The sequence below is a fragment of the Erpetoichthys calabaricus genome, chromosome 11 (genome assembly GCF_900747795.2).
Source record: "Erpetoichthys calabaricus chromosome 11, fErpCal1.3, whole genome shotgun sequence".
Lineage (NCBI taxonomy): Eukaryota > Metazoa > Chordata > Cladistia > Polypteriformes > Polypteridae > Erpetoichthys > Erpetoichthys calabaricus.
In genome coordinates, this window is record NC_041404.2 from 101747200 (window position 1) to 101764293 (window position 17094).

The window sequence follows — 17094 nt, forward strand, 5'->3', positions numbered from 1 at the left end:
GTGTGCTGTGCATATCAGTTTTAACAACAGCCAGACATCTGCCCCACTGCAAAGTAAACAGTCAGGGCGTTTGCTTAATTTAGAGATGCAAAATGCTAATTTTTTTTTCTTTAAATGACACATCAAGACTGCACTCTGCAAAGAATCCAGGAGTTCTAGTGCTTTTCCACTGATGAGCCATATGTTAAGCACAGCAATTCTAGATATAGAAAGTTTGTTGTACACAGGTCCATTGCTGGACTTTATTTCAATAGAGAACAGATTTAGTATATTACTTTTCTAAAAGTAAACCCTTTGTGGGATCATGTCACAATCCCCTGTTAAAAATTTTGCAATATTGTGACATTATAAATACTGCATATTAAGAATATTTCAGTACAACCATCTGCTATTGATGAAACTTTTAACATTGAGAAATTCACCACAAAGGTGTGACATGAACTTTCTCTGCGACACTGCACCGCACACTCTGAAACATCAGCACTAATAACCTGATTAAAACTAAATATATACATGTAATGTCAGCTTGGTAGATAATATTGATTGCATTCTACTGTAGGACAATGTGGGCACTGCCCATTCTTTTAGGCTTTAGTTAGAGCCCCCTCTGCAGACTTATTGAGCCAGAATACACAAAAATGGACTGAAGAAAGAACAAAAAGTAATAATTCAAGGAATGACAACTCTGATGGACAGAAGAACCCATCTGTGTGGAAACACTCATTTATAGATGGAAGAGACTTTATATCCAGTCAGGAGAAGTTATACATTCTCTTAAAACTAGTTACCTTCATCCAGTCTGGGAATATTTTCTGGCATATTCTTTTGGGGCACTCTCACTGAACTCCCAGGGAAATTCTCTTGGTGCACCTTCTCTGGGTTTCTCAAAGGAAGAGGAAAATCTGGAAATTGACCTTCTGAAACTTCTCTTTGAAACTAAAATCTGATAAGCCATTCTCTTTGGGGAGCAGAGAAGTGCCAATTCCTCTTTCTCTATGTTGATCATATACTGACATTATCGAATTTCAAAAGGTTGTAGTCAGCTCATTCTTCCAGCTAGAAGCTATAAATAAATTGGGATTTGATGCCACACAGAGGCAGACACTCTTCATCATGCACTGTGACCGATAGAAAGCATGTGGACATCATGACTAAGAACAAAATGGCATGATCGTCAGTAATAGTATACATATTGCAAACCTCACAACATATAAATGTGTCTATAGCAGGTAGATGGGAAGTATTATAAGGACCGATAACCTTTTTGGCTAATTAATATGAACAATTATAAAGAGGTATAAATATTAAAATTTTAAGATCACATTTTGCTAGTAAATTCATACAATACAATACAATTTAATTGTGTATAGCCCAAAATCACACAAAAAGTGCCGCAATGAGCTTTAACAGGCCCTGCCTCTTGATAGCCCCCCAGCCTTGACTCTCTAAGAAGTCAAGGAAAAACTCCCAAAAAAACCCTAGTGGAAAAAAAAATGCAAGAAACCTTGGGAAAGGCAGTTCAAATAGAGACCCCTTTCCAGGTAGGTTGGGCGTGCAGTGGGTGTCAAAGAGAAAGGGATCAATACAATAAACAGAATAAAACAAAAGTAATCCTCAATACAGTATAACAGTAAAATAAAAATATCACAAGTACATAAATTTATGCTAACATAAATTGTAAAATAGTGAGTTAATGGTGTATTTAATCAGAAGTAAACTGAAAGGGCAACACTAAATTATATCTGTATATGGTACTTATTAAAAACTTACTGTATACTGAGAGGTGTATTACATTTTAACAGTATATTTTTATAGAAAGATGCAATATTTTTATAATTATCGTGGATCATCTTGTTATTTTTAACTGTGAGTTTTCAGTTTTGTAAATTTATTAGCAGTCACATTTTGAACTTGATTGTTTCAAACTATTAGTTAATTATAAAGTATTTTAAAACATTTTTATTATAGAAAAAAATGAATGTGCTTGTTTCTACAAAGATGTCTTAAATAAAAAAAATATTGCTTTTCTTATTTTAGGTTTGATTGGTTTCTTCGTTGCATTTGGAATCTCTATGGGAAAGATGGGAGATCGTGCCAAACCCATGACAGAATTCTTCAACATACTCAATGAGATAGTTATGAGAATGGTGACTATGATCATGTGGTAAATATTATTCTCTCTGTATATGTGCACTTTCTTTAAAACCGTTGGAACCTTCTTAATCAGAATCATTCAATAGTTACCTCTAATTTCACAAGTATGTGAAAGGCATTTTCTCAGTAAGTTAGAAAATGTAGGCATGCTGTACCATTCACTGCATTCAAGGGCAGTGCAGACATTGTAACCTTCAATGGAATGAGTTCAGTAGGAACAGTAGGTCCCATAACCTTCTCAGTCTATTTAATGGTTGCAGGGGCCAAAGATTATCTCACCAGGATTGCAAAATAGGCTGAAAACAGGCCTGGACAGAACTGTAGTGAATCACAAGTACCACTCTTATGCACACATAAAAACACACACACCATTTTCACACACAGTGACAATTTGCAGTTGGCAATTAACATAACTTAAAATATATGAAATACAATATTAAAACACTTTTGTAATTAATTCCTTATTTCCTTAAGCATGTCTTACTATAGTAGTTTTAATTAAATCAGACGTGGAAAGCTACTCATTTATAACAAATGTTACGTAAAAACAGAAGTTAAAGGCAAACTTTATTACAACAACAGACCATTATGAATATATTAGGTGAATGTGGTACACTCATGGTAAATTATAGGGTGTCCCTAAGTGGGACACATGTGTAGCATGTATGTCCACATATAAAGTCCATTCTTCTCATTTGTTTAATGCCTGTTTTGTCTCATCAACACCGAGGGTTCTGGGCAGGAAAAAAAGAACACTTTAAAAAATAAACATATATGGTTTCTCACAGTGCTTGAAGTGGAAATAAATAAATGACAGCACTGTCTGCTTCTTGGTGGTCTTGACAGTGCTGTTAAATATAACACAAGTTCTTAATTAAGCTTTCCCTATTGGAGTTTTGACCACCTTATTATTCGTATATTATATCAAACTGGGATCAGGTTAGTTTTGTACGCACTGTTCTAAATATATTGTGAGGATGTTTGTTTCAGCAGAGCAATGTTTTATTAAATGAGCAGCCTATTAAGACTAGGACATTTTGATATCCTTCATTTACTTATCAAGACGTATTGCCTAAAAATCAGGACTGTCACTGTCACATGGATGCCTTGCCACCCTAGTAAATTATATTGACAAATACTGAATCTTAATAGTCCAGAAATAATGGAGCTGTGAAATTGGTTTGGAGTAATGTAAATACAGTAGCATTGACTAAATGTTTATTTACTCTGTGCACAGTGGCTTACACACCAAAAGGCACTTCATTCATATCCAGATAACCCTTAGTTCTCCTTGCTTGCATTTTATACTTTTATAGTTAGTAAGATCATTTACTTACCTTTTACTAATTAAAGCAGGAAGATGCATGCAGTGGTTTCCGCATGCAACTTGTTGAAATGGCTAAGAAGAGGATTGCAGTCCTGTGTGTAAACAAGCAGTCAACAGTAAAAGCCACTTCCCTCCCTGCATACATAATCTGCTGGTTTTTCATTAACTTGTGTCAACAAGTTGGTGTTAGGTCAAGGCAAAACTGAAACAGTAAACAAATTCATAGTTGATGTTGCACAGAATGTTTCTCCGTTTTCCAGAGTTAGATGAGTTCACATATTTGCTAATGCTTTTCCATGGAAGATTTAATATTTTTAAAACTATTTAAAATGCAATCTGTTCAAAATATCTCAGCAAAAACTAAATTGTCTTGACAAATTTCCTTGAAGAATAAGTATGTCACATTTCAATAAAATTGGTCTACAGGGGGCTGAGTTGTCTCATGTGGACAGACAGACACACAGACATGGCTATTGCAATTAAGTGCACCTAAAAACTAATTTACTGTATTTAATATTAAGAATAAAAGAATTTGAAGAGTTTTCTCAGGTTTAAGTCATTCAGCCTAACGTAACATAAAATTATAAATTGTAAATCTGTTGTTACTAATCTCTTTCAAAATAACATCAAGTCAAGATTTGAAGGTGTCCAAAGTACTGCTGTCTATTGCACTGCACTTGTTAGCAACTAATCCCATGTAACTATTGTTTTTAATATGAAGAAATACTTTGCAGCATTAGTGAAAAATGTGTACTTAACCAGCTTCCTTGTGTGCCCCCATGCTCTTGCCGAGGAGCAAATTTCAAAGTAAATAATATTAAAATTTTAATCTTTGTTTGCTTAAAATGAAAAGATGAACTCCTTCAACCTTTCCTTGTAGCTCATTTTCAGCAATCCTGAAATCATTCTAGCAGCTTATCTTTCGGTTTTCTCACCCACTGACATGTCTTTTGTAATAGGGAGGCAAAAACTGCAAAAAGTATTCCAAATACAGCATAAGCAGGGTATTTTGAAAATTAGGATACCCAGTCCTGATTTGTACTGTACACATTGAGTTACGAGCTATATGAACTTTCACTGTGAAGCATCTCAATTCACAGTATTTGCACTGTGGCAAACGTCTAGAGGTCAACCAGGAATGAACAACTTTTCGGTCAGAAGCAGTCTCCTTACAGCATGAGCTGATAGAAGATCTCCTTCCATAGTTTTTATAGTTCCTCAAAGCTAAAACAACAGGATTTAAACAAAAATGTTGACAGCAGCCCAGCAGGCTTATTTCAAACAAATAGTAATGAATTCTTGTCAGATTCTGAAAAACCCAAGTAGTTTCATTCAAAGAAAATGTATTTTATCCACTTTTAGGTAATGGAGTTATGGAGGGTGCATTGTGATTCTTACACATGAGCAAGATTATTTTATCACTTAGTATCGTGAAGTTTTTTCCTTTTGTCATTTTAAATTTCTGTGAAGGTTTTGATACATGGAGAATGTGACTTCTTCTTTTTTCCAGTATTTTGTTATTTGAGAAGTTGTTGTATTTTATTGTTTATTTTTGAATATTTCACAATGCAATTTTCATTTTAATGGTCACTGCCATTTTGGAAACCAGTTGCCAATGTGTTTTAAAGGAGAACTTGTGCTTTATTGTTGTCATTTTAGCCACTGTATATAAGCCAGAGCTACACAGTTTACTATTGTCCAAGGTTGAATACATTTCTTGTTAGATTTTTCTTAGTTTCTGAATTTTTGTTAGGACCTGTGCGTCTCTGCTTGTCACTTTTGTTTTTGCATAGCATATTGAGTTTAGCTGTTTTGATATTAGACAATCCCCCAGTTTCAACTGTTTATCACCTATGAGTACATCCCCTGATCAACTTTTATTTGCCCTACAGGCTTGCCAAATACTCTACCTTTTGGCAAAACAAAATCTTAGACCATAAAAACTAAACTGGATCCTGAGATTAACTTTATTTTAAATGAGTTGTATTCAATACATAATAAACAGCTGAAATTTAGGAAAAAGTTGAACTGAAATTTAAAAATACCGTGGTGTTAGCAAATAAACTTTCAGATTTAAGAAACTGGAAAGAAAATCCATATATGAAGGATCTATGAAGCAACAAAGTTTGAAGTGGTACAGATATTTAAAGGTGAGTTTTTATTATTATCATTATTATTATTATTGTTATTATAGGAGTTTGTGTCACTTTTATGGTAATTGTCCCCACCTGAAGGCAAAGCAAAAACAGCAGACTGAGTTTAGACTTGGTGTGGCAGGTAAAGGTAGCAACAACTTATCTAAAAATTCATAAATGGTTCTGGTAGAAATAGAAACAATTGCCATTCAAGCAATGACCCTGGAGCTAAAGAGAATTTTATCAGTACAAAATTAATGACTGATATAAAAGTTACATCTATTCTTTTAAAATAACAGCCTATATTATCCATTGATTCAAAGCCCTTGCAGTCTGGTATCATTGAATATATATCACCTTTAATACCCTTTCAGGCTGGTGTTCTTCATAAAGAATGAACAATAAAATTTTTGTTATACCAAGTTCATATCCTCAGTTGATTCTGGTTTATCTGTGGTTGGAAAAGCAATACAATTACCAATTGAAGGTTAATGGGCATTAAGCAATCAAGTGCTTATAATAAAAGCAACTTAACCACTTAACTTTCCAGTTTTGCAGTGTTGTTCAGCTGAAATACTACCCTCCAATTATCATTTTTTCATGATGTATTTAATAAACAAAAATCTACTGAACCTCTCCCACATCAGCCATATGATGTTGCCTCAGACCTATTGTCCAGAGCCCTTTTACCTAAATTGATTTTTTATGTCCAATAAGACAATATCTGGATGTATATATTTGGGAGAATAGAAACATCCAGCTATATTTAACTGTTCAATAGTCCTCTGTGGATTGGTTCATTCCTCTGTTGATTATAGGGATATTTTTCAAGACCTTTTTGGGTATTTGTGTTCTGATATACAATGATCATATTGTAAAATTTTCTAACAGTTTAGAAAGTCAAATTCTTCATGTTTGAAAAGGTTTGGCAAGATTTCCAGAGACCTTTTACCTAAATTGATTTTTTTATGTCCAAAAAACAATATCTGGATGTATATATTTGGGTGAATATAAACATCCAGATGTATATAACTGGGGTGGCACAGTGGGTAGTGCTGCTGCCTTGCAGTTAGGAGACCCGGGTTCGCTTCCTGGGTCCTCCCTGTGTGGAGTTTGCATGTTTTCCCCATGTCTGCATGGGTTTCCTTCTGGTGCTCTGGTTTCCTCCCACAGTCCAAAGACATGCAGGTTAGGTGCATTGGCGATTCTAAATGGTCCATAGCGTGTGCTTGGTGTGTGTGTGCGCACCCTGCAGTGGGCTGGCGCCCTGCCCGGGGTTTGTTTCTTGCCTTGCGCTCTGTGTTGGCTGGGATTGGCTCCAGCAGACCCCCGTGACTCTGTAGTTAGGATAAAGCGGGTTGGATAATGGATGGATGGATATATATAACTGTTCAATAGTCCTCTGTGGATGGATTCACCCCTCTGTTGATTATTGGGATATTTTCCAAGACCTTTTTGGGTATTTGTGTATTGATATACAATGATCATATTCTAAAATTTTCCAACAGTTTAGAAAGTCAAATACTTCATTTTTGAAAAGGTTTAGCAAGATTTCATACAAATAAATGGTTTGAAAAATTGGAAAAGTGTGAGTGTATATGGATAAAACCAAATTGGTTGCCCTAATAAAATGAAAACCACCAAAAATGTATTAAACAAGTACAAAGGTTTGTGAGATTTCTGAATTATTATTGTAGGTTCATAAAAAATATTGGTTCATCTCCCATACCATAACTTTAACTAAGAAATCTCACATTAAATCTCAATAGACTCATGAGGCTTAAATGTCATTTGATAATTTAACAAGTCTGTTCAGTACCCCTCTTGGTACTTCAACATACTGATCCCCTCCACAGTACGCAGTCAAAGTAGGTACAGCAGTTTCAGGAGAAGGGTTATTTTTTTTGTTTCTTATACTGGGAAACTACATCCATATGCTTTCTTTTTTTAAAAAAAACTTTGATCTGCTGAGTAAAACTAGGATGTTGGAAAAATAGAGAAATATTAGCTATTAACTTGGAAGAGTGGTGTCCATTTTCCTTTTGTCATTTATACTGATCAAAAGAATTATAAATATATGTACTTTGACCACCAGGGGGTGCTGCAGCATTTCAAACCCCAGAGACAACCTCAAAAACATAAGTCCTGTTATAATAATAAGTTTATTAACACAAATACCTTGTACAAAAGGTACCAACAGTGACATAAAAATATAAATCTTCTCACTCGTTATTCTTCTCTACTTTCACTTCTCCAGACAAGCTTTGTCCCCTTCGACCTGACTCTGACTTGTTTAGGAGAGGTTGAGCAGCTCCTTTTACCTTAGACCTGGGAGTATTTCCATTGCCAGGGCATAGCCCGATGGAAGTATTTCTGGGTCAATCAGAACTCCCAAAAAGTAGGGATTGTGAATCTCTTCAGTTCTCCTGGTGGCCTCCATGGAACCCATCGTGGCTGCCCCACGGGACTACAGGCCTCAGCATGCCCTGCTGGTGTCTTTGTGGTATATCCTAAACTAGGGAGGCTGCCACCTAGTGTATTGGGAGAAAGAATAATCAGCAATCTTCATCTCCTCTAGTCCTTCCATTGTAGTGGCCTCCTGGCCAAGTAATGATCCCTGTTCAACAACATATGTATCTGCTTTTTTCAAAAATTACCAAAGTTCAGCAGCTGTAACTTATAAAATGGGATTTTATACTGACATGCCGAAATGATTCCACAGACAAAATATCTTCGTTTTTAAAAGTTTTAGCTAAAATTCAAAGTTAAACAGTTCACACAAAAAAGAAGAAATTAAAATAGCAAAAAAAAGAAAGTTCTTGTTAAGAAAAGTTCTGTTCAAAGCTTGTTATATTTGAAATCATTACAAATCACTTCAAAAAACGTTTCTGAGCTATTTCAAAATGACAACATTTCTGAACCATTTCTAAACGACGGTCAGAAAACTGTATGCCTACCCCGTTTCTAAGTTGAAAATGGGTCTTTGAAGACCCTCTGTACTGGGACCTGTTCTAAACCACAACTGACTCAATTATCACACTGTATCTCAGTTATAGCAAGAAAGTTCTATCTCTTACTAACTTATAGGGAGAAAAGCCTATACCATTGTCTATGACTATGAAAGAAATTATCCATCCATCCATCCATTTTCCAACCCGCTGAAACCGAACACAGGGTCACGGGGGTCTGCTGGAGCCAATCCCAGCCAACCATGGGCACAAGGCAGGAACCAATCCTGGGCAGGGTGCCAACCCACCGCAGTGAAAGAAATTATATTCTATTCAAATTAAGCAAACACTAATATAAGTTTAACTCAAAACTTTAACTTTATAAGATTGGCTCTTACATTTCCGGCCCCTGATTGGCTATGCAGGAGCGAAGACAATTACCATACTTTACTTCAATATGAGCCAATTAACTTTACTTTTACATTAACCGTTGTTTTCAAATCACTAGCAATAACACTGCAAACAAACAATTTAAAAATTTCTTATTTCAAACATTGGCTGTTTCTTGAAGCAGGCACAGTTTATCCACGGGTCTGTCCAGTGTGCTGGTTTTGGTATGCACACAAACTCTTCTGACTGCACCTTTGGCATCTGGCATTGTCTTGATGACTCGACCCATTACCCAGGAATTGCGGGGTGTAGCTTTATCTACAATTAAAATTATGTCCCCTGGTTCAAAGTTTCTTCTTGGTGCAAGCCATTTTTGACGTTCTTGAAGTATTGGCAAATACTCTTTAGTCCATCTTTTCCAAAACAGATCAGCCATGTAGAGAATTTGCTTCCAGAGTCTTCAAGAGTATGGTTCATTTATGGAAAGGAGTTCAGGTGGCATATCAGGTTGTGTCTTCATTAACAGCAAGTGATTGGGTGTGATTGGTTACAAATCATTTGGGTCCTCTGATGTCTTTGTAAGGGGTCTGATATTGATTATTGATTCCACTTCACACATCATTGTATGAAGACTTTTATCATTGAGTGTTTGTTGGTTTAGTGTTGAATTTAAAATCTTACTTATGCTTCTGATTTGTCTTTCCCACACTCCATCTTGATGAGAGATTGATGATGGATTGAAAATCCATTTGATTTCTTTCTGCATCATAGTGTTGCCGATTTTTTTGTGTTCCAAATTTTTAGTAGCTTCTCGTAGCTATCTTTCTGCTCCAACAAAATTTGTTCTATTGTCTGAGTGCATGATTTTAACTTGTCCTCTTCTGCACATAAATCGGCATGTGGCATCAATACAAAAGCTATGTGCAATCTCTGTGTGCGCAGCTCTGGTTGTTAAACAAGTGAAGATTACTCCATACCTCTTGACCAGACTTCAACATTAGTGAACGGTGGTTGGTTGGGTACTAGGCGATCTTCTGGCAAATCTGCCATTTTTTGCTCACCTGCTTTTGGATTATATCTTCTGCACATTGTGCACTTTGAAATGATTTTTCTGATAGCTGAGTTTGCTTGAGTTATCCAGTATTTCTGGCGTAATTGTACCAGCACATAGTTGCGCCCACAATGTCTGATTTCTTTGTGAATGTGCTGCAGTATGAGAGAAGCAACATGTGAATGCTTGTGAAGAATTGCAGGATATTTAGCTTCTTCGGGCACTGCAGCTTTGCTGAGTCTTCCTCCAACTATCAGTATTCCATCTTGTATGATCGGGTCAAGTTTATAGATTTGGCTCTTCTTTTTTACACAAGCCTTTTTTTTTTCTTCTGGAAATTCATGCTGTTGACTAAGGCGGATAAGCTCTGTTTCAGCTTTAACTAAGTCTTCTAGAGAAATTGGGCTTGCTTTTATGGTCCATTTATACCTTTTCATGTGCTTTGCGATGAGTGATTTTCGTGTTTCTGGATTATTTTTAGACTGACTTACTTCTAGTTAAAATGTTTTTCTTTCATTTCTTTAAACTTGAGTAACCATGCCACTGCATTCCTCAAGTGCAGCCAATCTTAAAAGTAAGTGATTAGTTTGTTGATGGGCTTGGTCACCTCCTCTATTCTTGTCATGTTAACTGCACAAGTTTTAACTTTTGGATCATCTTCAAAAAGTGAATTGTTCAGTTGATCTGGTCTTTTTAACCACTCATGTTCGGGCTTCAATAAGAAACTTGGACCTTGTGACCATGTGGTACTTTTGAGACAGTTTTCTATGTTTAGCCCTCTGGATGCTTGATCAACCGGATTAAGGGCAGATGTGACATACCTCCACTGTGAAGGTTGTCAATGATCTCTGATCACGGAGATTCTGTTGGCAACAGAGGTCTTCAATCGAGTGCTTTCATTTGAAATGTATTTTAGCACTGTGGTGCTGTCAGTCCAAAATGTAGATTCTTGTAAGGGCATTTGGAGCTCACCTTTTAGCATTTTGTCCATTGTAACTGCCACAACGGCTGCTGTCATCTCCAATCTTGGAATCGTAACATGCTTCATTGGTGCAATTCTTGACTTGCCCATCAGGAATGAACAGTGCTTTTTGCCCTCTTCATTGGTTAAGACAAGTTAAGTGACAGTGCCATATCCATCTTCACTGGCATCTGCAAAATGGTGAATTTGTGCTGTCTTTATGGTTCTAAACCCAGTAGGTTTGAAGCATCTGTTCACTTTATAGTCTATAGGTAACTGCAAATCATGTATCCATTTTTTCCATTTCTGAATGTGTTTGACTTCTACTTCTTCATCCCATCCAAATTTCTCACTGCATAAGTCTCTTAGAATAAGGCTTTGCTGGCAGTAAGGCAGGTGCTAGAAAACCAAGTGGATCATAAACTGAGCTAACAACAGACAGAATACCATGCCTTGTAGTAGGCTTGTTTTGTAACTTAATCTGAAATTTGAAACTGTCCGTTTCTGTGCACCACTGGATGTCCAGGGCATGCTCTGTGGCTCAAATCTAAGTCCTTTTGTTCATGAGCTCTGTCTTCTTCAAGAAAAGACAATAAAACTGCTCTGTTGCTACTCACCCACTTAATCAAATAAAATCCCCCTTTGTGGCGCAGAGCTTTGAGGTCTTTTGCCAGCTTTATTGCTTGTTCTTCTGTTGCCACCGACTTTAAGCAGTCATCCACATAGAAGTTATTGATAACAGTATTAACAGCTTCCTTAGGAAATGTACAGTATTTCTAGCATCTTCGGCTGTTCTACGCAAAGCATAAGAAGCACAACTGGGTGAAGAAGTAGCACCAAAAAGATGTACTGTCATTTTGAATTCTTCCAGATCTTTACTTAGATTACCTTCAGGCCACCATAAAAAGTGCAAAAGATCAGTGTCTTCATCTACTACTTTAACTTGGTAGAACATTGACTTAATGTCTGCCATTAGTGCTATTGGCTCCTTTCTGAATCTTGTAAGGGCGCCAATGAGGGTGCTAGTTACGTCAGGGCCTTTAAATAATTGTTCATTAAGTGAAATCCCCTGGTAGGCGGCAGTGCAATCAAAGACCACTCGAATCTTATTTTTCTTTGGATGATACACACCATGATGTGGATGTACCACACCCTGCCTTCGCTGCAATCCATGCTTTCTTTGGGTACCTTGACAGCGTAACCCTTGTCAACAATGTCTTTTATGAAGGCTTTATAGTCTTCATGGAAACCTGAATTTTTGCTCAGTTTTCTCTTGAGCCCAATAGCACGCTGTTCAGCAATACAGCGATTGTTCTCCATTTTAAGTGTTTCATCCTTCAAAGGCAAATTTAAACAATAGTGACCACCTACCAGTCTCGCAGATTCTGAGGCTATGCACATAAACTTGATGTCCTCCTGTGACATCTTCTCTTTTTCTTCACAGCTTTGCTGTAGAAAATTTGTGTTATACTGTTGCAGCAACATATCTTCAATTTCTGTTATTGACACACGATTGATTGAATGTTTGGGCAGCTTACCACTTTGTTTTACAAGGTCATCTATCTCTTTGCATGGTCCACCAACCACCTATCCAAGTGCAGCCTTCATAGCATGAGGTCCACCTCCTTGGCTAGGTATGATTCACAACTGCTTGAAGATTTCTGGGTAGTTGATTCCTATTAAAATATCAACTTCAGAATCAATACGAGATAGACGTACCTCTTTAAGATATGCCCACTTACCGATATCTTCTTGTAGTGGAATACTTTCTCTGTTCACTGAAATGGAGACCTGTCTAAAGACCTTTGGCAAATCAATATATTCATCATCATTGAGACCACAGACTTGCAAATCTGATAAAACAGAACATTGGGTTAGCATCTTTGAATCATCATGATAATTACTCATCGTTTTGAGGAATACTTGTGTTCTTCTTCTTTGAAGGTTTAATTGTCTCTGGAGCCTTTCAGTGCAAATTGTTACTGCACTGCCGAGATCTATAAAAGCATATGTTTCTACATACCTTTCACTCTTCTTAGATTTTACCTTAACAGGAACCACTTGCAGTGCACACTCTTCATCGGCCCCAGTAAAGGCACAAGTTCCAGACTCGGTTTCCTTTTCAGTAGATGTTGCCACACTGGCTGTAGCTTTAGATGTTGCTCCACTCTCTTTTTTGATGTGCAGGATATCTGGGTGCTGAAAAGAACATGTCTGACACTTCATTCTTTCTTTACAATTCTTACAAAGGTTACCCTGTTTGAGACGGCGAAAGCATAAACCTTTAGATTTTAAAAAGTCGATTCTTTCTTTATGTGGCAGTTCTTTTAGATTTTACTACAATCAGTAAGGGTGTGCTGGCAATTGCAGAATACACAAGGCTTTTTAAACACACAGGTATCGTTTTTTTGACCGAGGTTTCTTGAGTCCCTTTTTTAGCAGCATCAGAAATACAGTACTTGTAGTGAAAATACCTCCTGATCTCCGTCCATACTTAAGAGGAGACCTAACCTTGTCTGTCTTTTCCTTTTTCTCTGTGCTGTCTCTTGAAGCTTTTCCATAAATAGGATGCATAAATATCTTAGCCTATTTATGTAAAAAGGTAGCTAATCGCAAATGTGAGTCTCTCTGTCTTCTCTTTCTTCAATTTCATAACCTAAGTTTCCCCACATATCTTGTAACGAACATGGGAGCTTTGAGAGTATAGTACGGATATTTTCAATGCTATTAAATGCCACTCGATTTCTTGCTTTAGTCATGGAGACCATACAGTTATCAAGAAAGGTTGCAAAGTCTCTCAAGGCCTCTCCATCATTTTGTTTTATTTGAGGCCACTTCAATGCCTTACTTTTGTACGCATCTACTACAAACACTTTGTTGCCATAGTAACTTTCAAGCTGCTTTCTAACTCTTTCATAACCTTGATCTGGTGGCAATCGTGCACAACCATTAATCATTTCTTGAGCTAGACCTCTTGTATATTGAATCAGGTAATCTAATTTATCTTGTGGGTCTACTAATACGTCACCTACACTGTGATCAAAGGCTCTGATGAAGTTTCCATAAGCCAGTGGGTTACCTGAAAATAAAGGTACCTGTCTATGTGGTACTTCATCATGCTGCGCAGGAGGTGCTGGAGCAGGAGCTAACTTTTGTTTGGTTAATGATTTAGCCATTTCAGTGATTGCTTTCTGCATTTGGCTTGACTTTTTTGATATTCGGCTTGATTCTGAAATAACATGTCAATAAGATTGTGTCCATAAGATTGCGAATGGGCCCTGCAGTAGTTACTGATCACACCTGCCTTTCAGATTCAAATTCATCCAACCTTTGTAGGACATCATGAAGGGGATGGGGGAAAGCCCTTGGGAGCCCGAAACCGTTGGAGAGCCAATGGGGTTAGGTCTGTTGGGGATCAGAACTGGTGTGGTGCTGAGGCGTCACCCGCTGCACGGCAGCACTCGGGTCCCAATTTGAGGCAGCCCATACGAGTAGGAGCATGGAACATCTTGTCTCTCCAGCAAGATGATCATCTTCCTCTACTGTCGGAGGAGCTGTGTAAACTCTGCATTTCAGTGGCAGCACTCTCTGAGGTGCGCAGACTGGGGACTGGTCAGATTTCTGTAGGTGGATACTCTGTAGGTCTGGTTGGTCTGATGGCTGTCATACTCAGAGAGTAGCTGTTGCTGTAGCGGATTGGCTTCTTCTGATGGTGTCTGATGTCACTCCTTTCAATGAGCGTATTATGAAACTCAGATTATGGCACTTCCAGGGTGCCTTGTCTGTTGTCTCAGTGTATGGTCCGACCACGGTGAGTGATGTCTCGGCGAGGGAGACCTTTTATTCGCAGCTTGGCTTAATGGTTGATGGGTGCCCATGAGGTGACACTCCTCAGGTCATGGGTGACTTCAATGCAGCCACTGGCACTGACAAGGCTGGCTATGGGGATTGTCTCGGTCCCCATGGGTCTAGTGACCGTGGTGAAAGTGGCTCCATGTTCCTTGACTTTGCAAAAGGTCAGGTAATGTGAATCGTTGGATCCTGGTTCCAGCACCCAGAACCACATCGCTGGACTTGGTACTCCAATACTGGTGGTGCGGTGAAGGAGGATCGATCACATCCTCCTGGGCAGACGCTGGAGGCTCTTGCAAAACTGCAGGGTCTATAGAAGTGCCCAGTTTGTGAATTCTGACCACTGACTTGTTGTTGCTACTCTTAGGATCCAGCTTAGATCCAGTAAGTTACCACCTACTAGGAAAATGAGCCTGGACTTTGCCAGACTCCAAGACCAGGCTGTTTCTAATGAGTTTGCACGCAGTTTGTGTGAGGAACTTGCAGATTTGGGTGCAATTGCCAATCCTAATGTGATATGGGAGACCTTCCGTGACAAGACCCTGAAGGTTGCTGAGGGCTGTGTTGATGTTACCGGTGTTCCCAGAAGGAGGTGTTTCATCTCGCAGGGAACCCTGGATATCATTGAGAGGAGTCGCAGCCCACGGCTCAATGGCAACTCTAGTCTGTACCGGGAACTGAGAAGGATGGGTGCAAGGGCTCTGAGGGCAGATAAAAAGGCATTTGTTAGAGGAGTCTGTGAGCAAGTGACACACCATCTGTGGTCTAGTGACCCACGTCCTGGTTACAGAGGAATTGAAGCATTACGCACATCCGAATCTGTTGCTTGGAGAGTCACAGTCAGGGTGGCTGATGGAACGGTCCTTACGGATGACACTTCAGTTGTGACCTGCTGGGCTGGCTACTTTGAACAGTTGTTCAAAGCTGATCCTCCAGCTAGGACGATGGATATCTCTGGGTCCATGGTCCTTGAGGTAGATCCTCCAAATAGCTGTGAACCACCCAGTCTCACTGAGATTGCACAGGTGGTGAACCAGCTGAGGGGAGGAAAGGCTGCAGGGATCTGTGGTATCTTGGGTGAACTTCTCCAGGCAGGAGGTAAGGCTGTCCTCCTGGCATTGCAAGCAATCTTTGCTTCCATTTGGGAGACTGGCATCATCCCAACTGACTGGAAAACGGGACTTGTCATCCCTATCTGGAAAGGGAAGGGTGATCGCCCGGATTGCAGCAACTACAGTGGGATAACACTGCTCTCGGTGCCAGGTAAGGTCCTTGCTAGGGTCGTCCTCAATAGGATCCGTGATCACTTGCTCACCTACCAGCGACCGGAACAGTCTGGTTTTACACCTAAGAAGTCTACCATTGACTGCATCCTAGCACTGAGGGTTCTCATGGAGCACAAACGTGAATATCAGCAGAGTTTCTTTGCAGCCTTTGTCAATTTTCGTAAAGCGCTTGACTCAGTTGATCGAGCTGCCCTGTAGGATATCTTGAGGGTTCGCGGGATCTCTTCAAGGTTGTTGGATATCATGGCCGGCCTATACACTGGTACTGTGAGTGCTGTGCAGAGTGGAGGCAGAACCTCTACGTTTTCCCCAGTTGATTCTGGGGTTCGTCAGGGGTGTGTTCTTGCTTCTACTCTGTTCAATGCTTGTATGGACTGGGTGTTGGGCAAAGTCGTGGGGTCCAACGGCTGTGGGACATCTATTGGTGAAGAAAGATTCATGGATCTTGACTTTGCTGATGATTCTGTGAGTCAATGGAGGCTCTGATAGGGGCGCTTGAGAGACTGAGCATGGAGTCTGAGTGTCTGGGCTTGCAAATGTCCTGGATAAAAATAAAGATCCAGGCCTTTAATGACCTCTTGGCACAGCCATCAGCAGTGTGTCTGTTTGCGGACAGAGTGTCGACCATGTCGAGAGGTTTACTTACCTTGGCAGTGACATTCATGTCTCTGGTGACTCTTCCTATGAAGTCAGTAGACAGATTGGGAGAGCATGGGGGGTCATGAGTTTGCTGGAAAGGGGTGTGTGGCGCTCCCGATATCTTTGCAAAAGGACGAAGGTCCAAGTCTTTAGAGTCCTGGTGCTTCCTGTCTTGCTATATGGTTGTGAGACATGGACACTATCCAGTGACCTGAGACGAAGACTGGACTCCTTTGGTACTGTGTCTCTCCGGAAAATCCTTGGGTACCGTTGGTTTGATTTTGTGTCGAATGAGTGGTTGCTCATGGCACATTACCTGCATTATGAGGGAGCATCAGTTACTGCACTACA

The 17094-nt window shown here is 39.1% G+C and overlaps 1 protein-coding gene across 1 annotated transcript in view; it reads left to right on the forward strand.

Annotated features, from left to right (window-relative positions):
* Positions 1–17094, forward strand: part of LOC114661354 (excitatory amino acid transporter 2-like) — a 500553-nt gene that overhangs the window by 239930 nt on the left and 243529 nt on the right. The window contains exon 5 of the mRNA XM_051933547.1: positions 2038–2164. Within this exon, the coding sequence (XP_051789507.1) occupies positions 2038–2164 (127 nt within the window). The remainder of the gene's footprint in view (positions 1–2037; positions 2165–17094) is intronic.